Raw genomic sequence first — 26,971 nt, 5'->3', positions numbered from 1 at the left:
GCGTATAAGGTCGATGGTAACAGGAGACATGGGACACAATGTTTTACCCAGGTTCGGGCCCTCTCTATGGAGGTAATACCCTACGTCCTGCTTGATTGATCTTTATGAATATGAGTATTACAAGGGTTGATCTACCACGAGATCGTAATGGCTAAACCCTAGAGGTCTAACTTGTATGGCTATGATAATGTATATCCTCCAGACTAAGTCCTCCGGTTTATATAGACACCGGGAGGATCTAGGGTTACACAAGGTCTGTTATAAAGAAAGGAATCTACATATTTAGTCACCAAGCTTGCCTTCCACGCCAAGGAGAGTCCCATCCAGACACGAGTGTAGTTTCGGTCTTCGTATCTTCATAGCCCATCAGTCCGACCCATGGCTAACAGGCCGGACGCCCGAGGACCCCTTAGTCCAGGACTCCCTCACCCGCTGCCACAGATGGGCGCCTACTTGGGCTGGGGTCTGGGGAGCAGGAGAGGTCGAAGGCGGACTGGCGCCTGGCGGAGCCCAGTGGCGGAGCCACGCCGTCGTGGAAGCCGGAGGGCGAATGGGCGAGGACATGCCAGTAGGGGAGGGGGGCCAGAGAGGGGAGGTCGGAGCACGGAGGGGAGGGACCGCGGTCCGAGGGGTGAGGGAGGCTGAAGAGGGCCGGCCTGGCCGCCGGAGCCGGATCTAGGGGAGGCTGAATCGAGGGAGGGAGCTAGTAGCTAGGTTAGGGAAGGAGATCGATTGGATCGGGCTTCGAGCTGTCGGGGGAGGGAGGGGTTGTCAAAAAAAGAATCGGGGGAGGGAGGCCTGGAGCTGCTGCTCGCGCATGTAACCAGACGCCGAGTCGCTCGTGTCTGGTCATGTGGTCAGCTGTCGTGGTCTATTTCCACATTCTACCGTATAGCGTATACATATTATATGTAGTAATTTTTTGACGCGAAATTCTTGGTATTCCAGGGAAGTCCCAGGAAGACCCCCAGCACCGCCATTGTGTTGGATCCTTCTGACATACGCTTCCCTTCATTAGCAATGATTGTTGTTCTGATACGCTGATCCTTTATCCAAAAAGGCTTCCGCCATGCTTTATAAATAAAGGCACACAGCCAAACCGGTACATAGTGATGAGGCGAACCTCTTACAAAGAAGATCAAAAAAGAAACATGAAAACAGGAGCCTCCGCACCAAAACACAAAGAACCTAGACTTCCGACAAGGAGATTGAACTCGCCACTAGGGAAAATCGTCGGACCTCATTGTGCCACTCATGCCAGTCTGCCGCCGGAGAGGCCCCCCTACCCTTCCGCTCCAGTCCGTGGAGCTCGAGCTTTCATGTGGACAAACGCGGAACGGGAAAGGCACCAACTAGGACCGTGTAAAGGAATAGGGGACAAGAGCGACCACCCACACTAGAGTCAAAGAAACTTCACGCCAGGATCCGAAAATGCCCAGCAGAGAGAACGTGGCGCTCCGATATACATGGGATCCACGATGACGCCCTTAGGAGGGAGGCGGCGTTGCGCATCATCGCCGTAGGGAGTGAAGGAATGGTTAAGGGTTTTCACCTGAAGCTCTGACTCGGAGAGAGGTACCCGCAGTAACGCCCCCAAGAGGGATGCGACACCCTCGGGCATCCCCGCCACTGGCGCCGGAGCACATGGCTTTAGCCCGGAGCCTCTCAACCGAGTCACACCAAAGAATCTCAAGCACCAACCCACCCCGAGGGAAGAGATGTTGTCACCAAACAAGGCCTTCAGAGCCCCGATATGTGAATCACCGCCGCCAAGGCACTGCCGACACCATGGTCACCCACGCTAAATCTCCTACCATCCACACGGCCTAGAACATGTACCCATCACCGCCGCCAGATGCCTGCTGTAGAAGCCAATCAGGCAGACCACCACTCGAGGCTGTCGCCCCGGCGGCCATGAGACCCCAAACCACCGCCGACCGACATGAATACGCCCGCAAGATATAGCACACCACAGTCCCCGCCAGAGCCTTCCGTCCTGCCAACACGAGACCGACCCAGGAAGGACAGCATGGCGACGAGGACTCCGAGCACGAGTGGACGACGACGACCATGGTACCCCTGGCTAGGGCCTCGCCTCTGGCTCAACAGCCCCCGCCCTGCCCCAGATTTGGGTAGGCGCGGGTCCCTCAGGCAACACGCCTCCAGCCTAAGGTTGGGCGAGGTGGCCACCAACACACTGGCCGGGACTACGTAGCGCGGGAGATGGCAGCACCAGCCTGTGGCTGTGCCCCCAAATCTAGCTACAGAGCCCTGCCAGGCGCCAAAACAGATCGGCAGCAAACTCAAGGCGGCGTCCCCTCAGACCAAGGCGAGGTGACACGCCGGCCCTCCTAGCCTCGTGCCCCACCATCCGAGGTAGACAGCCTTCCATGGCGACGAAGCAACCCTACCGGCGGGGCAACCGCCGTGACGACGGATCAACTAGATCCAGTGCCGCCGTCGTGGTGGCTACAACGCGAAGCCCACTGCGTCGGCGCTTCGTACCAGCGCATCTGCCACCAGCCCCTGCCTCTGTGCTATCGCGTCCAACGCCAGCACACTGCCACCGCTCGACGCCAACTACCCACACTCCGTACCAGATCCTTTCGAGGTTTAGCACGACAATTTTTGAACTGTCTACTATAATAAGATTTGTTTGACTCCAATGTGAGAGAGGCTATGAAGACGGTGCGTCTTGGGCTCGCTTCAGTGATTATATCCGTCGCTAGATGATTTACAGATTTGACGAAACGTTTGGTTCTCTGAAAAGCGGTAAGCTGTCGCGCTGTGGTTGGCGGAACACAAGAGCGCCGGAAACTCTGATAAAGGCATGCGTGAGCGTGTCCCTGCGCATATTAAAGGCTTCTAGGTACGCTGCCTGTTCGTGTCGTCCTCGCGCAGTCGGTAACCCGCTCATCTGGAGACACGCAGACGTTAGCAGCACGCGCGCGGCCGCACTCCCTCGTCGGTTTGTGCATCAAGGTTGCAGATTCGTACAGGCTCGCTGTCAATCCAATGCCGGCGAGCACCTAACCGTAACCCACGCAATCAAGCGCGCCCGAAGCGTCGACCTGATGGGTCTCCGTATGCGAATCGCACGGCGGTACTACTACTACTACCTGGCAACGCACCGCCGGGTTCCCGACAAGGGAAAGGCGAAGAGAATGAAAGAGAGGGGTACACTTCGTACGTGCTTTTAACTTAGAGAAGATTAGACGCGAAAAGGGAGAAGACAACGCATCGGGTGACGACGGAACGAGCCTAACCATGTGATGTGGCTGTCTCCAACTCCGCACTTGGGAAAAGACAGTTCGAGACTTGCTGAAGTGACCTCGATCGTTACACGGCTGCGGGCTTGCTCGAGGTCGAGGACGGACGGAAGGTTCATGCATGGTTCCAGCACGATCGTTGCAGAGATCAAAGTGATGACATGGAATTGATAACCTTGCCACGGAGGTGCAGCTAGCTAGTTCGAGGCTTCGAGAGGATATGGTTGGTTATGGAGCAAAACGGCTACGTACGTACGTACCCTAACAAAAGTAACCGGACCATCCTAGGAGGGAAGAGGAAAACAGGGGCTGTACGCGCGCTCCAGATGTCTAGGGCCGAACTATGTAGGGATTGTCCCGTTATCTTGCATCGTGGCAAGACATGGAGCACATGTTTTGCTCGCGCGTCTAGGTTATAGGCTGTGTGTTCATTGATGATACATATATTCGGCCTTAGCTTAGATTGGATTGGATTGGCCATCACCATTCACAAAGACACAGCTGCTGCTCTCGGTCTCGGCTAGCATGACACGCTACCTGCTGCAATCTGTAGCCAATCTAACCAAGTCCCACCACAACGTCGCAGCCCATGCCGGCCGGCTGTCCCAACTCGTTTCGTCCAGGTAAACGGCAACTGTAAAAATCAAGTGGCCCAATGACGGAGACGTAGATGAACACTGTAGCCGGCCGAACAAGCGCGTGCAAGCTGATGAAATGAAGCGCCTGTTCTGCAGCTCTCCGCGGAGCGGAGCGCGCGGAGCAGCGTTTTACCAGCTCCGCAAATTAAAACTGGATTGCCACTCTGCTTCGGCGCGGAGCCACGGAGCGGAGGGAATCCAAACGCGCCCAAAATCTACGAAAAGCTGCAAGCTGGTGTGTGTTTGTATGCCGGTACCGCGGCCCGGTTTCTCTCTGAATAATGTGCTCAACCTCATTATGTAGGATACACGCAAAAAAAACCTCATTATGTAGGAGTAGTATTTGTATAGTGAGTGAGCATTATTAAGTTTGAGAAGGCACCGCAATGTATTTCAGTATTTGGTGCCATGAAAATGACCAATCGACAGGGACATGTCCTCCCCCTCGAAACAAATAAATAAAATAAAAGACAAGGACATGTCCTTTGTATAATGTACAAGCACTGTATTCATTAGATTATATAGGGGTACTAGTGAACAGTGATACAATAATGGTGCATTTTGCTCACAAGTCCATAAAAAAAATGTACTTGTGTATGCAACCTTGGCGTTCTTACTATTTGCATGGCTAATCCTTGCATGCGTACGGCAAAGGCAAAAAATCACCCCGTTTCCAAGGAGGTCAGTCATATGGTCCCCTGTAATTCACCAAGTTGTGGATCTATACATGTACTAGAAGTAAATTTCAGAGAGCTACCCCCCGAGTGTTTGACCTTGATGAAATCCTTTCTATATGATATGGTTGACACAACACGTTTGACTAAACCCCCACTGACATATTACAGCAAGTTTTAAACCTGCAATTTGAACACTAATTCAACAGCATTGGTAAAAGATCAAGCAATGCAAGCGTGCCAATTGCCAATGCTACCACGTACGCGTTGTTTGGAGGCATGCGCAATGTACCTAACTGCAACAGGACAAGGAGCCGACTGAGTTCCAGAAGCCAAAATGCTCATATACTAAACGTACTTCAACGGTTTGCTGCCAGCAATAGTAATCAAAACACCAATGGCTCCGAGAAGGGGGGAATCGCATAGAATATGAAGAGCTCGAGCCCATGAGGCCGGCTGTGCTGCTCGTTATAATATGAGATCTCTTATAGTATCGGCGGACCATGCCACCATATATGCGCCTGCTTTTGCTCGGCCACCCGATTAGCCACATAAGCACTCAAAGGAGCCAAGCTCTAGATTTGTTGCAACTTGAACCAGTTGCCTAACCACCTTAATTTTTATTGTTCTCATACAAGGATCGGCCTCTTATATATTGGCACTTCCCGGCTTTTAGTAGAACCTCCAGCTTTATTTAGTTCTTGTTCCATCATTGGTTTGTCCCTTTTCAGAAAGGGGTGATGGAGGATGAACACATCACCAAGGCATAAAATTTCTATGATTCTTGATGTCTTATTTTTTGTTTTATCATATTAAGTTACGCGCTATTAATTTCAGTCCTTTTCTCATTATTCGTTCACATTTTTTTCATTTAACGAGATAGCATCAGTACTAGCATGAAAGTACTAGCACGAAAGCACTAACAATGCTGAGCTCACTTTGTATTCGTCCACTAAACAAACACTCAAACAGTATCCCTATTGTCACCCAGCCCATGGCGGGCCCAGAGATCAAAATTTGCCGGGGTGACGGATAACAATGGAGCTTGATGATGCCGCGCCCGCTGGTCAATGTGCAAGGGAGGCCCCTGCTTGCCCTAATGGTGAATTCGCCACTGACCTACTCACGCACAAAAAAGCAAATAGCACATACAATACAATTAGTAACGCCACATAGGATGGATTTGGGTTGGAATACTCAGAAATGAAATAAAATGATATTTATCATCTCTTATATAAGAGATAATATCATAATTAAGAAATATTGACATTTTCTTAGTTGTACAAGATGTCCTCTCTTAGCTACACATTCTTAGTTCAATTTAAATCACCCCATAATTTTATGAGCATGTAAACATTGATTGCTAGAGATAATATACTAAAAGTTAATCCATTATATAACATGTTCTGTATTCTCTAAAAATGACATGGAATATAGATAAAAATACAATTTTATCAACCAATATACATGCTCTAACGAGAATAAACCAAGATAACAGCAACCGGGCTGCATAACTCCAAGCTGAACATAGAAATATCATGTCCCTTATTTTTAAGATGTTTGAGAAGAAATGGTGCGTTATATGTAGGACACAGCCTAAGTCACCAACATCGGAATGTACAGTGGATTAACGGTCGAGCACATCAAATGAAAACTCGACTTATGTAGCGGGTTAATCATGGGTTAATCAGCTTTAGTTGGCCCATGACACTAGTGGATCCATCTGCTCAAGGGCCATGGCACTATGGGACTATTAGCAGATTCAACATATTTCACTCAATTCCTCGGTAACATGGATACCACATTGTACCACACCATGCTAAAGGCTTGGGTCCTGTTAAAAGTAATTTTGCTTGGCTCCTCATCCCTAAGAGGGGTATAGGGGTTGATAGCCAAGGTGTCCAAAATGTGGTTTATGCCCATATGCAAGCAAGTTCATGATTAGGAGGCTCACCTACCCTTTAGTTGCCTTAACTCGATGCACATCTTGGGAATATGGAGGAACGGGTTCGGGTCTTGAACTCCTACCATGTGAGGAACCCACAATGTTGTGGAAACATTGGCAGTTAGCCATCATCACAAATGTGAGGCATTAGTGATCTATTTGGTGTTCATGCTAGTTTCTTGGTAGATTTTGCAATGAAGCGCAATGGTCGGCCTTTCGCACCATCTCCATCTTGCCCGGGTGCTGTTGGCGAAAATTAAGATCGAGATGGTTCTTTGAACGTTAAAAGAAAATCAAACCACAATGCCTCATACTCCAAATGATGATTTAGCTGCTTAACCTGATCAAGCAAGACATCCTCCAGCCAATGCTCTCCTTTCATTGGACTAGTGACACGCAGAATTCTCCTGAACCTGAACCTGATTAGGCTAGACTAGTTCTTTATTTCTCTTCCCATGTAAGGACCTTTGTATTTGTTTTACTCCTGCTCAATATATAGGCAGATGATCTGCCAGTTCCTCAAAAAAGAATGTTAGTGCGTATAATATTTTTTACGCAAAGTTCACTTATACTATAACATATTGTACATAATGTATTGTGGTATTAGGGCATCTTTAACGGCAACCCGGAAATTTCCCCAACATCCTTCCGTGGATAGGTACCAGACAAAATTCGATCAAACACGACCGGATTTCATATAAACACGGCCGGATTTCATATAAACATGACAGATTTCATTTAAACATGACGAATTTCATCTAAACATGATGGATTTCATTACATTTACATCAACTAAGCGGAGCTCGTCCGGCTATGTCTAAATGATCGTTGGCGCCCGTTCCCCGTGCCCCACCGTGAACCAAGAGAACTGAAGCTTCGCATTTTTCATCTCCGCCTCGGCGCTTTCCAGCTCTGACTCTGTAACCTCTGCCTCCGGAGCCACGGGAAGCGAAGTTGTCCGCCTCCATGTCGACGCCAAGCGGCTAATCGGCCGATGATGTTCAGCCCACCAAACTTGGCGTAAATGGGAGGGGAGGAGCGGTGCCCTTCCTCGGACCAGAGCAGCGGTGACTCAAGATGGCAACGAGGCCCCGAAACCCGCATCCCCGCGGGTTTTTACCCTATTAGGGGACGGGGATGAGCGACTTTCTATCCCCGCGGGGCTGCTCGTGGGTACATTATAAAACCCGGCATGTTTCGCGGGTTTAAACCCATTTGAGTACTACCCGAACCCGAAACCCGACAAAACCCGTCAAAATACATTATTTAGCACGTACCGATCCATCTTGACTCAAGTGGCCCAAAGCCACAGTGCCTGAGCAGCCGAGCCCCACAGTGTCGAGGCCCTGGAGTACAGACCAACCCCTCGCTCGGTCTCTGCAGTGTTGCTCGCTCTTTAGGACTCTCTCTCTCCCGCACAACACGACACCTAATCCTAAACCTAGGTCCCCCAGCCGTCGCCTGCTGCTGTAATATGCTCCTGTTTTTCTTCCAAATGTTGCTGACTGCTCGTGGGGATGGGTTCCCGTGGGTTTCTAAAACCCGATGGGTTTAGGGGATGGGCAAGAATTTAACCCCGCGCACGTTGATGGGGACGGGGACGGGTTTGCGATTTTCTCGTGGGGATGGGTTTGGACAAGCAAAACCCGGTGGGTTTCGTCCCCGTTGCCATCTTGAGCGGTGACCTTCCGTGCACTACTCTTCCTAACTGTCGGTGATGTGCGAGCTTCATGGTCGTCGTGGCGGGGCACGGACTCGGCGATTTCCTCCTCCTTGCCGTCGGTCTCGGCAAACACCACCTCGCCTGCCTCATCTTCGCACTGCCAGCGGCCGCCACGTCCGCCACCTGCTGCCGGTACCCCCAGCGGGCTAGGCAGAGCAGTAGGATTCGAGCAGTGCCTCCTGCTCCGCCATATTCGCGTCTGGCGCGACCGCTCTGCCGGCGGTGAGATGCTCCTGGAGGAGGTGGTGGTTGTGGGAGGCATCGGCCTGCGCTTCCCGAAACTGCTCCTCCTGCTCCTCCCACACCATGTCCATGTAATGGACACGGGCCTCGCCGATGGTTATGGTGCAATGCACCGGCGACGGGAGCACAGAGGAGGAGGAAGGTGGCTCAGAGGAGGAGGATAGTGGCGTCGTTTCATCGTCGAAGTGTCCTCCATTGGGACGTCGTCGTCCTTCATTGTCTGCCTACCAGCCAGCCTGCAGTAATGGCGGCCATATCCTTCTTCTGTTCTGACATCATCCCGTCCCAAAGAGCTTTGGCAGGGGAGGTATCCATGGTGGGAGTGGTGCGGAGAGGGATCAAAGGTGGATGACTGCAGCTATGACCGGGGCACCGGCTTTTATAGCAATGGTGGGCGGCAGAGGGGCAGGCGGGTGGCGCCGGAGGAGACGCCTCGGCAACTGAATGCCATCAATGTGGGCGGCAGACAGATGAACTACGGCCTCGTGTCGTTTGAACGCGTGGCAGTCGCGCGCACCAGGAAGCGGTGTAGACGCTCTCTCGGCCGGCGTGCCGCTTCAATGACGATGCCAGTGAGCAGTCGTGTTCGCCTGGCCGGGCATGAATGCGGGCGCTGACACTCTGGAACAACGCCGATAGAAAATGCGTGGGAGAGGAGAGGGGTTTTTGGTGGGTCTGCGGTCAGAAAACGGGCGTGGGACCGGTCTGGACTTCCGTAAAGCCTCCATGTTTGTCTCCGCTTGCGGGAGAAATCACGTTCGGACCGCTCCACGGACCGATACTAGCCCGCCTTGGATGGCTTCCGCTGTCAGGACAGCACGGTCCGGACGCGTGCCAGAGGTTTGTGTGTCGGTGTTGAAGATGTCCGGATGATTTCATGCTTTTATGTTTTTCAGTTTAAACACACTAAATTATGTGCATGTGCATGGCAAGTAATGTAGTGTCTCCGCCACAGGATAGGCGTACGTGCATCTAGGTGTTTGATATACGCAAAGAAAGAAAGAAAGAAAAAAAGAACTACTCCAACTATGCAGCCGTACAGGATGTCAGGATCACGCCGGGATCCCGCACGAAACCCAGGGTCCAAAACGAAAAGCACACACTTCCCCTGCCATGCGGCCCTTTATAACCCGCGCTCCTCTCCCCGCCAAACTCCACCACCTCCTTCCTCCTTCCTCCCAACCAACCGAGCAACAAGGAGGGAGCTAGACGGACACCAACCGAGCCTGGAAATGGAGGACTTCTACTACTTCCCCAGCTCCCTGGAGACCTCTGAAATTGTCCACAGAGGGTTCCTCCCCGTCGTGCACTCCTCCCCCCGCAACCGGAGCTCGCCGTCGCCGAGGCCCCGGCGCGGGTCCCGTGACGACGCCGGCGAGCTCGGCCACCACTACCTCGACGCCTGCTTCCGGTGCGGGCGGACAATCGCTGGAAACAAGGACATCTTCATGTACAGGTAAACATCTTACGCCGTCATGCGCTGGGGTTTGACTGCGATGGTGGCATGTGTAAACGTGATTCTTTGCTGGCGCAGAGGCGACACCCCGTTCTGCAGCGAGGAGTGCCGGCAGCAGCAGATCGACACCGACGAGGCGGCGGAGAAGAGATCCAAGAAGTCCGCGGCCGCGACGACGACGGAGCAGCAGTCGCAGCGGCAGAGCCCGCACAGAGTGCCCGTCTGGGCTCGGTAGAAGCGTCCATGGATCAAATGGCCTACTGTGCTCGACACTCCTCCGTCCATATAGGCTTCAGGATTGTGGATGTATGCGGACCGACGTGATATGAGCAGCTTGAGGGAGCTGGTTATATTCCATATTGGAATACAGTTCTTGGAGGCAAAAGAAGATCGTCTCGTCTGGAAACGCTCATTATATGTGTGATTAACATGCTTTCTTCCTTGTGTGCGATCCCCATGTAGTCCAAAATTTTGGCATGGAAGAAATAAGATCACCGAGGCTCCCATCCATGGCGATTGTGTCCGGTCTGATGTTGAAATACTATTATTTTTTTAATTCACTTACTAGTTCCGTGTCACATGCATGACGAATTTACAGGGAGACAGGTTTGCAACGAGTAACTGTACCACCAGAGTTGAAGAAATCCAACCATTATTCCCTCTCATGTGTCACCTTCATGTCCAGACTGGATTTAGTGTTTTTTTTTTTCACTCAACGAACATGCCGAAGCTCATGGTCGTTGTATACGCACAGGAGGGCCGTATCATCTAGCCGTATTATTCGCATTATTCTACACTGTATATAACCGTATGATTCATGTCCACTGCAGTGTTATTATTTTATTTTAATTTATTTTTTTGCGAATCATTGCAGTGTTGTTAAGCTAGCAGCCTGGCTGGCATATATATACACATATATGTCGATTTTCTGCAAAAGAATACATACATGTCACTTCAGGCGTTCCACGAGTTCACTTGAAAATACTTCGTATCAGGATACAGACGAGTGAGAATAGCACATAATTTCTCAGCAACAATCCATCACTGCGATTTAGCTGAAAAGTACCCTTTGATTGGACTGGACGGGTTAGAAGCAAGACCGGGGCAAAGCCCGTGTGATTAGTACGGAGGGCACACCACCATCGGAATCCGCAACATTGCACGACTACACTTTGCTCGCACCTAAAAGCGCCATCGGAGCACTTATCAAAGTGGACTTTGGAGTTAACAAACCGGCCAAAGGTCCAAACTTCACTCGCAACCAAAAGCACCACGCAATATACTACTCTTAGCAAAACAACGAAATTATTTTTTCGATAAAGAACAACGAAATTGTTGGCTGGGCGATTACATTTTGGTATGGTTGATGCTCGCAAGTTGCAACCATGCATGTGGGCACATTGCACGCTCCGAGGGCGAGAGAATCGTTCTAGGCAGCCTCGGAGGCCCGTAAACAAAGAGCACACTTGCTAGTATCGGGAGGTCCACCGGGCGCCAGATTCTTGACACGTTACGACATCTAAGCACGCCGAATTGTTTTCAAAAGTAGCATGCAGAGGCAGGTTGCTGGTTGTTCGGGGGGCACACGTGAGGACTCGGCAGTCGGCACACGCTCGCACATGTTTGATCGCATCGCGCCTGACCGCGCGCCACTTCCCGGAGTACGAGTGGTGCGAGAAGGTCCGGCCGGCGACGGCGCAGACACGCCCCGGTAGGCGAGCTACGCACCGGTGATGCCAACGAAAAGCGTGTGCGGCGGCTACACCTCGCCGTACGTCGTCACGTTATCAAGCTCCGCGCCCGTGGCTGCCCCAGCTGCGCGGCCTTCTCCTCGGTGGCGCCGTGAAGATCGGTCTCCTTAGGGAATAGGGAGCATCACCTCGCCGTCGTCACGCTGTCAAGCTCTGCCCCCGCCTGACATCTGGCCCACGAGCTGACCGCTGCCGGAGTCAACGGCGCCCGCGCCCGACTCATGTGTTGGTCGCGCCCGCCGCTTCTTGAGCTGGCCGGGCAGCGCCGGCTCGTGCCCTGCCCGGGTCGCCCCGCCGCGCACCAAGTGTTCGATTGAGAAAATAAAGGCCAGCGGTTGCGGCTAGCGTTGGATTGCATGCTTCTGTATTAGTGTTCGGACGTAAAAATGAACATTTACGCTACAGATATACAGGTTAGAGTTGGAGATGCTCTTAGCTTAGATTGGATTAACCATCACAATTCACCGAGGCGAAAGAATAGTTTGCTTTGTGTTCATCGTGTTTTTTCACCAAAACCCTACGCTCTCCCGCGCCGCCACCCGCGAGGTGGTCCGGGAGGGCTTCCAGATCCCGTCGTAGGCTCCCCCTCCCTCGCCGCTGCAAGGGCTCCTTTCCTCCGGCGCGTTGGGGCCGCGTGGGCTTGCCCATTGTGTGCGGGCGCGGGGTGCCGCGGTGTGGCGGCGTGCAGCCTCCTGGCGGGCGTGTCGTGGCATGGACGGCTGCAGGCGGAGGTGCGCGCCTCGACGCGGCGACCGATCTGGCTGGCAGGCGGCGCGGGCCGCGGCGGTGCTAGCCGGTGGACTCTGCTCCCCTTCCGGTGGCAGATGACGTGGGCGGTGGTGGTGCTCTGCCCCGCGTCCGAGCTCATCCTGGGCGACACCTGGGCAAGGCGGCAGAGCGCACATGGAGGGGCTGCATGTAGCGCGGCGGCCAGGTCTCTTCAGGCGGCGCGGGGCGGCGGTGTCGGCCCTCTTCTCCTGGATCTGTTTCGACGGTGTGTGGGGCTGGGCAAGCGCCGATGGTGCCAGCCGCACGTGTTTCGGGAATGTACTAGATCTAGAGTTTGTGCTCAGGCAGGTCTAGTCGGGGCCCAGCGCGGATCGGAGCTCTTGCTTCGGGTAGGAGAGGTTGGGTGTGGCCAGGGATGTGCTCGCGGGGATGTGCAGGCTCCCTTCGCGGGTATGGTACTCAATGGTGGTGGTCGTGTTACTAGTATTGATCGGCGCTAGTGACCACGGACATGGGGTCGTGTGAGCTTGCCTGGCCATGGGCATGGGGTAGGCTCGCCGACGGCCGTCGGCAGTCTCAGAGTTGTGTCCTCCCAGTCCATTAGGTATTGGCGTGGGACGCAGGTGTGGGTGCCTCCTACGGTGGAGGCGCCTACCCAGACTCAGGGACTGATGCGGGGCTAGGAGTTGACAGACTGGTGTTGCTCTTCCTATCGTGGTTGTGTGCGGCGTGAGGTGCGCGACCAACTGTATCTGGCGACAGGGATGCCGGGGCGGCGGCCTCGGATGGCGGTTCACATGCTTGCTCGCTCGTTGTCGGGCAGCATTGCGCTGATGGTGGCTCACCTCCCGGGTTGTGGGGGCAACGGAAGATGGTGCGACGGGTAGCCCAGATGTGCTCTCTCTCTCTCTCTCTCTCTCTCTCTCTCTCTCTCCCGGAGGGTGGCGTCCTGATCCGGATATGGGGAGCTGACATCGTCGTGCTCCTCCTAGCGGCCTCATAGTGACAAGGTTGAGTGGCTGAGCGAAAGCTCTGTACGTTGGCGCCAACGCTGGCGACATCCGTGGGTGCTGTGCTCTTTCTAAAGAAGTCGTTATGGTTTTTCTCGTCGTGCCAGGGCTCCAGATGAAGACCTTTGTCCGGTGGACTCGGCGGCGCCGATGCTATACGTCATTTTCCCTTTTGAGGGTGTTGACGTGGAGCTTAGATATGCCAGGTTGTAGTGTGGGGATGTTTAGCTCATCCGGTGCATGTTACCGAACTTGCCGCCAGATCAGCACGGCGGTTGTGCCTCTTGCAGAAAAAAATACCTCGCGCAGCACGCCCCCCCCCCCCCCCCCCCCGCCCGGCTGTCACTGCAGCATACCCAACTCCGGCCATCATCGTTGCCAGCAACTGGCTGTCCCCACTTCCAGTACCACGCGCTACCCGCGCAACCATAGTTGTAGCACACCGCAGCCGGCTCTAGCAAAAAAAAGCATGGTTGTAGCATCGGTACAAACAGTTCCTGTATCTCAGGCCATTGATGTATTGTGCCGCAACCTGCTCCAGCAAAAATTGATGTGGGATATAGCAAATTATGTCGTTGGATGCAGCTCCTCCGCGCCTACTTTCGACTGATTCCAACAAAAAAACGCCAACAATAGCAAATTGAAGCACCGGTTGTAGCATTTCTCCTAGTTGTAGCTCCGCCGCGCGACGGTCATAGCCGACGCTCGTGTTGGTTCCAAGAAAAATTGATGACGGATGTAGCAAAAAATTTCACTGGATACAGCTGATTCCCATCACATAGTCTTCTCCCATGTAGCAAGAGCAAAGATTGATTCCAGCAAAAACAATTCATAGCGGCCATGCCGTCGCCGCCGAGCACTATCATCTCCCTGTTGCGGCAAAAATGCAATTAGGTTCCAGCAAAAATCAAACATAATTCCAGCAAAAACAAATCAAAAAAATTGCAACTTATTATTCTCCGCCACCGCCATTGCCGCCAACCACCATCATCGCCGACTGAAGCAAAAAATCCCACTGGAGGAGTTCAACGCCGCACATTGTTGGTTTCCCGCATACTAGCACTAGATGGGGGTGTGGTGATGTAGCAGCGCTGCCATGGTGATGAGCTGTACTGTTGTAGGTGCGCCGACGCGGAGGAGACGGGGAGGTCTGAAGAAAGAAGAGGAGGCGAGCTCGGTGGAGAAATCAGAGACGCAAGTCAGATAAAGGAACAAGTGGATGAGGTTGCAAGATAAGAGATAAGGAAAGAAAAAAAAAGCGATGCAGCTTGGCCAGCATGACCTGGCATGTGTGCGCAACTCCAACACGCATAGCAGCGAGACGGCCGGCCGAAGTTTTGATCGGCTTGCTGATTGTAAACATTTCACTTTCTTTATAAAACGGGCGAAAACCTGTTTTAAGAGATCATCATTTATCAAGACATAGCTGCCACTCTCGATCTCGCCTAGCATGACACGCTAGTTGCTGCAAACCCACCACAACGTCGCAGCCCATGCCGGCCCGCTGTCCCAACTCGTTTCGTCCAGGTAAACGGCGACTGTAAAAATCAAGTGGCCCAAGTGCCCAACGAAGGAGACGCCCATGAAAACTGTAACCGGCCCAAACGAACGCGTGCAAGGTGATGCGAAATCACTAATTAAAGCATCGTGTTTCTCAAAAAAAACTAATTAAAGCATCGTTAATAGTACAACCGACTGCTGGCTATATAAGGGTTGCTATGTCCTATTGTTAAGTTTATAGCCGACAAATATAATAGTTAGATGTAAATAAATACTATTTCTTTGATACATGACCCATTTCACACTCATAAAATCTCTAGAAGCACGTGCTATAACCGGTTGTTAGTTGTAGCCCGTTTGTCTTCTCTCTTCTCTTCTCTCTCTTCCAACTAAGCACAAATTTATTATTGTAAGTCTTATATCCCGTCTATGTCATCTTATTATACTTGCTCTTAAGGAGCATGCAAAGGTCACTCTCACGGTGTGCCACTTGTCGTAACCTGAGAGTTTTCCCTTTCTCGGAAATCCGTTTATTCAAAATATTTTATCTCTTAAATTGTGCGTCCAAATCTCAAACCATTTTTTCCGTCAGATTCCTCGAGTCGAGATCTTTAAAACTAATCCCATGGTGATAGCTTTTGAGGAACTATTTTTGCATGAAAGAAACAGGACGAATAATCCTAATCGAGAGCATGCTTTTTCCTTTCTAAACGAGGCATGATAGTGCCTGTATCGGAAGCAAATCTGTACCTCCACGAGAAGTAAACCCGTGCCTCTCACGAAAGGAAAAGAAGAAGAGAACAGTTTCTGAGAGGCACGATCATGCCTCTCACGAAAGCAAACCCGTGCCTCTCATGAAAGAAAGAAAAAAAAATGTTTTTCCCGTTTACGAGAGGAATGACCATGCCTCTCACGGAAGCAAAATCATGCCTCTCGCGGAAGAAAAAATACATTTTTTTTTCGTTTCCAAAAGACACAGTCGTGCTTCTTGCGGAAGCAACTCGGTGCCTCTGGCAAAAGTAAAAAAAACACGTTTTCTTCGTTTCCGAGAGGCACGACCATGCCTCCCGCGGAAGCAAAAATACGTGTTTTCCTCGCAATTCCTTTTGACTTTTTTTTTTCAAAGTTAGGAAAGAACGGGGAAAAATGAAAAACCTAAAAGCCGAAAAAACCTCAAAAAAAAACTATCTAAAAAGTCGATAACGCGTGCGAAAGAGAAATGAAGGGAGCGTGCCAAGTGGCGCGCTCTCAGCCACCCCTAAGTGACTCTTTGGGAGGCTTCCGAAGCAGCGCTGCTTCGCTAGTTGCTCCTTAAAATCTAAGAAAAACTGCAACCTGGTTGGTGTTTGTATGTCGGTACCGGGGCCGGTCTCTTTAATGTGCTCGACTTCATTATGTATTTTTTGTGGAAGAAGAAAAATTGGCGCAATGTATTTGGTGTGAAAATGACCAATCGACAGGGATATGTCCTCCCCCTCAAAATAAATAAATAAATAAAATAAAAGACAAGGACATGTCTTCTGTATAATGTACAGGCACTGTATTCTGCTATAATGGTGCATTTTGCTCACAAGTCCATCGAAAAAATGCACGTGTGTATGCAACCTTGGCGTTCTTTCTATTTGCATGGCTAGTCCTTGACTTCGACAAAGGCAAAAAATCACCCCGTTTCCAAGGAGGTTTGTCTCCATAGTCCCTGCAACTCACCACGTTGTGGATTTATACATGTTGAAGTTAAATTTCAGAGAGATACCCTCCATCGAGTGTTTGACCTTGATGAAATCCCTTTCTATATGACATGGTTGATACAACACGTTTGACTAAACCCCCACTACATATTACAACAAGTTTTTAACCTGCAATTTGCACGCTAATTCAACAGCATTGGTAAAAGATCAAGCAATGCAAGCATTCCAAATTTCCAGTTGCCAATGCTACCATGCACGCGTTGTTTAGAGTCATGCACAATGCATGTAACCGCAACAAGACAAGGAGCCGACTGAGTTCTACAAGCCAAATCACTCATATTCTAAACGGTTTGCTTACCAGTAGTAGTAACCAGAACACCAATGGCTCCGAGAAGGGGGGAAATCACATAGAATATGGAGAGCTCGAGCCCATGAGGCCGGCGGTGCTGCTCGTTATAATATGAGATCTCTTACAATATCAGGGGACCATGCCAGCCACCATGCGCCTGCTTTTGCTCGGCCACCCGATTAGCCACATAAGCACTCAAAGGAGCCAAGCTCTAGATTTGTTGCAACTTGAACCAGTTGCCTAACCACCTTTTTATTGTTCTCCTACACAAGGATCGACCGCTTATATATTGGCACTTCCCGGCTTTTAGCAGAACCTCCAGCTTTAATTAGTTCTTATTCTAGCACTGGTTTGTTCCTTTTCAGAAAGGGGTGATGGAGGATGAGCACATCACCAGGGCATAAAAATTTCTATGATTCTTGATGTCTTGCTTTTGTTTTATCATATATTAAATTAAACGCTATTAATTGCAGTCCTTTTGTCACTATTTGTTCACATTTTTTTTCAATTTAACGAGATTGCATCAGTACTAGTAGCATGAAAGTACTAGCACGAAAGCACTAACAATGGTGATTTCACTTTGTATTCGTTCACTAAACAAACATCAATCTCCCTGTTGTCACCCAACCCATGACGGGCCCAGAGATCAAAATTTGCCGGGGCGACGTCGAACAATGGAGCTCGATGATGCTGCGCCCGCTGGTCGACATGCAAGGGAGGTAGCATGCTCTGTTGCCGGAGACATGGGGCAGCCGCCACTGCTCGCTCTAATGGTGGATCCGCCACTAACCTATCCATGCACAAAAAAGTAAAAGCACGTACAATACAATTAGTAACGCCACAAAGGATGAATACGGGTTGGAATACTGAGAAATAAAAATGATGTTTATCTTCTCTTATATTGTTGAAAATATGAGTAAATTACTACGAGATTTAATCCGAATAAGCAGAAAATAAATCATGACATCAATAGCAGAGATTAAACTAATCATGCGAAGTAGCATAGTAGATGAACAAATCACATTTAGGGCACATACTAGAAATATAAATTCTACCACGATCTCGAACAAGAAGGATAGAATCACATACGGTGCAGCGGGAGCAGCACCGCCGGCGTTGACGTTATCGCCCATGTCGTCGAGGATGAGATTGCCGAGGTCGGGGAAGAAGTCGTCGTTGGTGAAGTCGTCGCTGCCAGCAGTCGCGCGAGTGCACTCCCCAAAAACCTGATCGTCCCTCTCCAGGATCACGAGAGGCGGGGTTCCGGAGGCCTGTTGTTCCTTCTCGTGGTGCACGCCGAAAGGAGGGATGGAGAAGACTTGCGTGACGGCGCAATGATCTGGAACGATGGTGCGAAACCATGCGAAGTGGCGGCAGCTAGGGTAAACGTCTGCCTGACTATATAGTGCGGGCCGGGTAGGTCATGGGAGTAAACCCCGCAACCCACGGTGCGGCGCGTCGTGACGAGGCGTGGCGTGGTGTGGCGAGGCGAGCGAGGAGGAGGAACGCGCGTGTAGGTCTCCTCTTCTCATGCTCATACAAGTGGTAGAAGAGCTCACCTTGTAAGTGGTAGAAGAGCTCACCTTGTAAAGAGATGCAAGTCTCACTCACTCCACTCACACGTGTGCATGAATGAGTCAAGAGAATTTCAGAATTTTAGTTGGGCTTTGGGCCAAAGGCCTACTTAGCAAAATTCCAACAATCCCTCACAAAGTCTCATTGGCACATCTCATCATTTAGTTCCAAAACATTGTTTGTATGCCAGTGCTCAGTGGATACTATAAAGTTGAACTTCCACTCAGAGATTTATGCTACACTAGATCACAACTTGAATAGTGAACTATGCCTTAAACTACAAGTTTTTCGCGAGACTAGTTTCACACAAATTCTTGACCGATACTGGGATGCCGCAAGGCTTCCCCGTAGGTGGAGTGTATACGTCATACTCCAGGGTCTTTCATAAATTTATTAGATAACACCCAATTCTCATAGACTGTGACGTTAACTGTCAAATTCATATATGTGTGTTCCTCAGGAAATACTCTGCAGGACAACATCTCTGCTTACTCAAATAAGCCAGTCGGAACACATTAAGATAAATATCAACCTGCCATGCAGTTCAGGAGAGTATTGCATCTTCACGGAGTGGGATAATTAATATAGGGATACTCTCCTTCCAGCTGGCCAACAGTTTATCTCCCACTTCTACTTCACGGGATCTCCGATCACATAGAGTGGGTTACCACTATGGACAACTCATGCGGTGGGTCTCAAACCCATCTCATCGATGCATTATCTATTACATTACGTGATAGACCCTTTATGAAGGGATCTGTCAAGTTTTTCGACGTTTGGATATAATCCAACGTAATAACTTCGGAGTTCCTTGATGTCGCTTGAAGCTACGTCGGTATTTCCCCAAAGAGGAAGGGATGATGCAGCACAACGGCGGTAGGTATTCCCCTCAGATATGAAACCAAGGTTATCGAACCAGTAGGAGAACCAAGCAACACAACGTAAACAACACCTGCACACAAATAACAACTTCTCGTAACCCGACGTGTTAAAGGGGTTGTCAATCCCTTCCGGAGTACCGCGCCTCAAGATAGGCAAACAGACGTGAGGTAAATTTGTAGTAGATTGATAGATCGAACGCCAAATAAATAAATAAGAATAAATTACAGCAAAGTATTTTTGGGTTTTTGTTTAATAGATCTGAAAATAAAAGTAAGGAAAAATAGATCGCAAAGGCAAATATATGAGGAAGAAGACCCGAGAGCCGTAGGTTTCACTAGTGGCTTCTCTCGAGAAAAATAGCAAACGGTGGGTGAACAAATTACTGTTGGGCAATTGATAGAACTTCAAATACTCATGACGATATCCAGGCAATGATCATTATATAGGCATCACGTCCAAGATTAGTAGACCAACTCCTGCCTGCATCTACTACTATTACTTCACACATCGACCGCTATCCAACATGCATCTAGTGTATTAAGTTCATGGAGAAACGAAGTAATACAATAAGAACGATGGCATCATGTAGACAAGATCTATCTATGTAGAGATAGACTCCATCGTTTTATCCTTAGTAGCAACGATACATACGTGTTGTTTCTCTTTCTGTCACTGGGATCAAGCACCGTAAGATTGAACCCACTACAAAGCACATCTTCCCATTGCAAGATAAATAGATCAAGTTGGTCAACCAAAACCCAAATGTCAGAGAAGAAATACGAGGCTATAAGCAATCATGCATAAAATAGATCAAAGAAACTCAAATACTTTCATGGATATAAAAAGATAGATCTGATCATAAACTCAAAGTTCATCGGATCCCAACAAACACACTGCAAAAGAGTTACATCATATGGATCTCCAAGAGACCATTGTATTGAGAATCAAAAGAGAGAGAGGAAGACATCTAGCTACTAACTACGGACCTGAAGGTCTACAAAGAACTACTCACGCATCATCGGAGAGGCACCAATGGAGGTGGTGAACCCCATCCGAGATGGTGTCTAGATTGGATCTGGTGGTTCTGGACTCTGCGGCAGCTGGATGAATATTTCGTCAACTCTCCTAGGGTTCTGGAAATATTAGGGTATTTATAGAGCAAAGAGGCAGTCCGGGGGGCACCCGAGGTGGGCACAACCCACCAGGGCGCGCCTGGGCCTCCTGGCGCGCCCTGGTGGGTTGTGCCCCTCTCGAGGCACCCCCTAAGCACAGCCAGAGCCCATTGTGTTCCTTCTGGCCCATAAAAAGTCTCCGTAAAGTTTCGGGGCATTTGGACTCCGTCTGATATTGATTTTCTGCTATGTAAAAAACATGGCAACTGGCACTTGGCACTATGTCAATAGCTTAGTACCAAAAAATGATATAAAATGATTATAAAACATCCAAGATTGATAATATAACAGCATGGAACAATAAAAAATTATAGATACGTTGGAGCGTATCAACATCCCCAAGCTTAACTCCTACTCGTCCTCGAGTAGGTAAGTGATAAAAACAGAATTTTTGATGTGGAATGCTGCCTAACATGTCATATCATATTTCTTTTCTTTATAGCATGGACATTTGGACTTCTAGTTATTCAAAGAAATAGTCTAGTTTTGACATGATAATTTAGATACTCAAGCATATCAACAAGCAACCATGTCTTTCAAAATATCAACGCTAAAAATCAGTTATCCCTAGCCCGTCATGCTCAACCATTGATCCATTCAATGAAACACATTCGAATATTAGCTATACACAATACTTAAGTACGATCATATTGCCTCCTAGTTAGTGCTTTTATAAGAGAAGATGGAGACTCAAAATAAAAATTGCATAAAGTAAAAGAAAGGCCCTTCGCAGAGGGAAGTAGGGATTTGTAGAGGTGCCAGAGCTTAAAGCGAAAAACTTAGAGATAAAAACATTTTGGGAGGTGTATCCATCCCACCAACGAAAATGACTTAGAGTTCCCAATACTTTCCATGCATAGATATATCATAGGCGGTTCCCAAACAGAAAATAAAGTTTATTCCTTTTTCCACCATACTTTCACTTTCCATGGCTAACCGTATCCACGGGTGCCCTTCATACCAACACTTTCCAAGGAATTGATTATTTGACAACATAAAGTAAAATCATTTTTGCATTTCGGGACTGGGCATCCCTAATACAAACATAAAGGGTTACGTTGACGCTAGCTTTGACATAGATTTGGATGACTCCAAGTCACAAACTGGATACATGTACATTTTGAATGGTGGGGCAGTCAACTGGTGAAGTTGCAAGCAGAGCGTCGTGGCGGGGTCTACATGTGAAGCGGAGTACATAGTTGCTTCGTAAGCAGCACAGGAAGGAGTCTGGATGAAGGAGTTTATCACCGACCTAGGAGTAATTCCCAATGCGTCGGGCCTGATGACTCTCTTATATGACAACACTGGAGCTACTGGCATTGCCAAGGAGCCCAGGTTTCACAAGAAGACCAAGCACATCAAGCGTCGCTTCAACTCCATTTGTGAATATATTCAAGATGGAGAAATAGATATTTGTAAAGTACATACGGATCTGAATGTCGCAGATCCGTTGACTAAACCTCTTTCACGAGCAAAACATGATCAGCACCAGAACTCTATGGGTGTTCGATTCATCACAATGTAACTAGATTATTGACTCTAGTGCAAGTGGGAGACTGTTGGAAATATGCCTTAGAGGCAATAATAAAATGGTTATTATTATATTTCCTTGCTCATGATAATTGTATATTGTTCATTCTATAATTGTATTCATCGGAAACTGTAATACATGTGTGAATACATAGACCACAACATATCCCTAGTGAGCCTCTAGTTGCCTGGCTCATTGATCAATAGATGGTTGTGGTTTCCTGACCATGGACATTGGGTGTCGTTTATAACGGGATCACATCATTAGGAGAATGATGTGATGGACAAGACCCAATCCTAAGCATAGCACAAGATCGTGTAGTTCATTTGCTAGAGCTTTTCTAATGTCAAGTATCATTTCCTTAGACCATGAGATTGTGCAACTCCCGGATGCAGTAGGAATGCTTTGCGTGTATCAAATGTCACAACGTAACTGGGTGACTATAAAGGTGCACTACAGGTATCTCCGAAAGTGTCTGTTGGGTTGGCACGCATCGATACTGGGATTGTCACTCCGTATGACGGAGAGGTATCTCTGGGACCACTCGGTAATGCATCATCATAATGAGCTCAATGTTACTAAGGAGTTAGCCACAGGGTCATGCATTATGGAATGAGTAAAGATACTTGCCGGTAACGAGATTGAACAAGGTATGGGGATACCGACGATCGAATCTCGGGCAAGTAGCATACCGATAGAAAGGGAATTGTATACGGGATTGATTGAATCCCCGACATCGTGGTTCATCCGATGATATCATCGTGGAACATGTGGGAGCCAATATGGGTATCCAAATCCTTCTATTGGTTATTGGCCGGAGAGATGTCTCGGCCATGTCTGCATGGCTCCCGAACCCATAGGGTCTACACACTTAAGGTTCGATGACACTAGAGTTGTAGTGGGAAATTGTATGTGGTTACCGAAAGTTGTTCGGAGTCACGGATGATATATCGGACGTCACGAGGAGTTCTGGAATGGTCCGGAGGTGAAGATTTATATATGGGAAATCCAGTTTCAGTCGCCGAAAGGTTTCGGGAGTTATCGGTATTGTACCGGGACCACCGAAAGGTGTCCGGGGGTCCACCGGGTAGGTACACCTGCCCCAGAGGGCTTAGTGGGCTGAATATGGGTGGGGACTAGCCCCTTAGTGGGCTGGTGCGCCCCCAAGGGCCCAAGGCGCCTAGGGTTGGAAACCTTAGGAGGTGGGGGCGCCTCCCACCTGCTTGGGGGGGCAAGTCTCCCCCCTTGGCCGCCACCCCCCTCTAGATGCATCTAGGGGGGCGGCCCCCTCTCCCCTTCACCCTATAAATAGTGGGGGATGGGAGGGCAGCCGCACCTCAGCCCCTGGCGCAGCCCTTCCCCCTCCAACACCTCATCCTCCTCCATAGTGCTTGGCGAAGCTCTGCTGGAGAACCACGAGCTCCACCACCACGCCATCGTGATGCCGGAGTTCTCCCTCAACTTCTCCTCTCCCCTTGCTGGATCAAGAAGAAGGAGACGTCCCTGGGCTGTACATGTGTTGAACGTGGAGGCACCATTTGTTCGGCACTTGGATCAGATCTTCCGCAATTTGAATCGCCGCGAGTACGACTCCATCAACCGCGTTCTTGTAACGCTTCCGCTTAGCGATCTTCAAGGGTATGAAGATGCACTCCCTCTCTCTCGTTGCTAGCATATCCTAGATTGATCTTGGTGACACGTAGGAATTTTTTTGAATTATTACTACGTTCCCCAACACTTGTGATGGCAAATAATAAAAGTGACAGAATGCATAATAAAGGTTGCTATCATAAGGGGCAATATAACGCGACATTCTTTTGCACTAAGAGATTGAGCATACAACCAAAAAGTGCATGGCAACCTCTGCTTCCCTCTGCGAAGGGCCTATCTTTTACTTTTATGTATTTACTTTTATGCAAGAGTCAAAGTATCTCTCTGTATTCCTTTTTATTTTCTCTTTTGGCAAGCACCATGTGACGAGGAAAGATCTAGGCACATATATCCAGCTGGATATGGGTGAGCATGACTTATTATTGTTGACATCACCATTGAGGTGAATACGTTGGGAGGTGAAACTATAAGCCCCTATCTTTCTATGTGTCCAATGCTACCTCTTGAGCAGTTGCGTTGGTTTTCCCTTGAAGAGGAAAGTGTGGTGCAGCAAAGTAGCGTAAGTATTTCCCTCAGTTTTTTAGAACCAAGGTATCAATCCAGTAGGAGGCTACACGCGAGTCCCTCACACCTACACAAAATAAATAAATCCTCGCAACCAACGCGATAAGGGGTTGTGAATCCCTACACGGTCACTTACGAGAGTGAGATCTGATAGATATGATAAGATAATATTTTTTGGTATTTTTATGATAAATATGCAAAGTAAAATAAAAGGCAATGAAAATAACTAAGTGTTGGAAGATTAATATGATGAAGATAGACTCGGGGGCCATAGGTTTCACTAGTGGATTCTCTCAAGAGCATAAGTATTTTACGGTGGGTGAACGAATTACTGTTGAGCAATTGACAGAATTGAGTATAGTTATGAGAATATCTAGGTATGATCATGTATATAGGCATCATGTCCAAGACAAGTAGACCGACTCCTTCCTGCATCTACTACTATTACTCCACACATCGACCGCTATCCAGCATGCATCTAGAGTATTAAGTTCAAGAGAATAGAGTAACGCTTTAAGCAAGATGACATGATGTAGAGGGATAAATTCATGCAATATGATAAATACCCCATCTTGTTATCCTCGATGGCAACAATACAATACGTGCCTTGCTGCCCCTACTGTCACTGGGAAAGGACATCGTAAGATTGAACCCAAAACTAAGCACGTCTCCCATTGCAAGAAAGATCAATCTAGTAGGCCAAACCAAACTGATAATTCGAAGAGACTTGCAAAGATAGCCAATCATACATAAAAGAATTCAGAGGAGATTCAAATATTGTTCATAGATAAACTTGATCATAAACCCACAATTCATTGGTCTCAACAAACACACCGCAAAAGAAGATTACATCGAATAGATCTCCACAAGAGAGGGGGAGAACTTTGTATTGAGATCCAAAAAGAGAGAAGAAGCCATCTAGCTAATAACTATGGACCCGTAGGTCTGAGGTAAACTACTCACACTTCATCGGAGAGGCTATGGTGTTGATGTAGAAGCCCTCCATGATCGATTTCCCCTCCGGCGGAGCTCCGAAACAGGCCCTAAGATGGGATCTCGTGGATACATAAAGTTACAGCGGTGGAATTAGGGTGTTGGCTCCGTTTGATATTCCTTTTCTTCGAAACCCTAAAATAGGCAAAAAAAACAATTCTGGGTTGGGCCTCCGGTTAGTAGGTTAGTCCCAAAAATAATATAAAAGTGTATAATAAAGCCCAACAATGTCCAAAACAGTAGATAATATAGCATGGAGCAATCAAAAATTATAGATACGTTGGAGACGTATCATCCAATTGAAACTTTTTGCTCATGTGTATGTGGTGAGTGTTAGCAATTGTAGAGGGCTATATGATGGTTGAGTATGTGGACTTGCCAAAAGGCTCCGTGATACGTCTCCAACGTACCTATAATTTTTGATTGTTCCATGCTATTATATTATCTGTTTTGGATGTTTAATGGGCTTTAATATGCACTTTTAGATTATTTTTGAGACTAACCTATTAACCGAAGGCCCAGTGCAAATTGCTGTTTTTTGCCTATTTCAGTGTTTCGCAGAAAAGGAATATCAAACGTAATCCAAACAGAACGAAACCTTCGCGAGGATCTTTCTTGGAACAAACGTCACCCAGGAGACTTGGAGTACAAGTCTGGAAGTCCGCGAAGCTTCCACGAGTCAGGAGGGCGCGCCCAGGGGGTAGGCGCGCCCCCCATCCTCGTGGTCCCCATGGAGCTCCACCGACCTACTTCTTTCGCCTATATATACTCTTATACCCTGAAAGCATCCAGGGAAGCCACGAAACCACTTTTCCACCGCCGCAACCTTCTGTACCCGTGAGATCCCATCTGGGGGCCTTTTCCGGCGATCTTTCGGAGGGGGATTCAATCATGGAGGGCTTCTACATCAACACCATAGCCTCTCCGATGATGTGTGAGTAGTTTACCACAGATCTTCGGGTCCATAGTTATGAGCTAGATGGCTTCTTCTCTCTCTTTGGTTCTCAATACAAAGTTCTCCTCGATGTTCTTGGAGATCTATTCGATGTAATACCTTTTTGCGGTGTGTTTGCCGAGATCCGATGAATTATGGGTTTATGATCAAGCTTATCTATGAACAATATTTGATTCTTCTTTGAATTATTATATGCATGATTTGATATCTTTGCAAGTCTCTTCGAATTATCTGTTTAGTTTGGCCTACTATATTGATATTTCTTGTAATGGGATAAGTGCTTAGCTTTGGGTTCAATCTTGTGGTGTCCTTTCCCAGTGACAGTAGGGGCAGCAAGGCACGTATTGTATTGTTGCCATCAAGGATAAAAAGATGGGGTCTATATCATATTGCTTGAGTTTATCCCTCTACATCATGTCATCTTGCCTAATGTGTTACTCTGTTCTTATGAACTTAATACTCTAGATGCATGCTGGATAGCAGTCGATGTGTGGAGTAATAGTAGTAGATGCAGAATCGTTTCGGTCTACTTGACACGGACGTGATGCCTGTGTTCATGATCATGCCTAGATATTCTCATAACTATGCGCTTTTCTATGAATTGCTCGGCAGTAATTTGTTCACCCATTGTAATATTTGCTATCATGAGAGAAGCCACTAGTGAAACCTATGGCCCCCGGGTCCCTTTCTTATTATATTGCATCTGTTTTATT

The 26,971-nt window shown here is 48.5% G+C and overlaps 1 protein-coding gene and 1 long non-coding RNA gene across 2 annotated transcripts; one reads left to right on the top strand and one right to left on the bottom strand.

The window, feature by feature from the left end:
* The first annotated feature begins 9,659 nt into the window (after window positions 1-9,659).
* LOC125512361 (FCS-Like Zinc finger 1-like) lies at window positions 9,660-10,456 on the top strand. The gene is made up of 2 exons (XM_048677456.1): window positions 9,660-9,948; window positions 10,027-10,456. Exons 1-2 carry the CDS (start codon window positions 9,725-9,727, stop codon window positions 10,181-10,183), a joined length of 381 nt encoding a protein of 126 aa, XP_048533413.1. The 5' UTR covers window positions 9,660-9,724; the 3' UTR covers window positions 10,184-10,456.
* A 3,500-nt stretch (window positions 10,457-13,956) lies between these two features.
* Window positions 13,957-14,671, bottom strand: LOC125512360. The gene is made up of 2 exons (XR_007285331.1): window positions 14,388-14,671; window positions 13,957-14,308 (listed from the first exon to the last, which is right to left on the bottom strand). It is a non-coding gene; the product is annotated as an uncharacterized LOC125512360 (long non-coding RNA).
* Window positions 14,672-26,971: the final 12,300 nt, after the last annotated feature.

This window comes from Triticum urartu, chromosome 6, assembly GCF_003073215.2.
Source record: "Triticum urartu cultivar G1812 chromosome 6, Tu2.1, whole genome shotgun sequence".
NCBI classification, from domain to species: Eukaryota; Viridiplantae; Streptophyta; class Magnoliopsida; order Poales; family Poaceae; genus Triticum; species Triticum urartu.
This window is presented reverse-complemented; position numbering and strand designations above follow the sequence as displayed.

Excerpts from the sequence above, each read along its gene's own strand:
- LOC125512361 (XM_048677456.1), top strand. The coding sequence starts at position 9,725 with ATGGAGGACTTCTACTACTTCCCCAGCTCCCTGGAGACCTCTGAAATT. Across the intron at positions 9,949-10,026 it reads AAGGACATCTTCATGTACAG|AGGCGACACCCCGTTCTGCA; the intron begins GTAAACATCTTA and ends TTGCTGGCGCAG.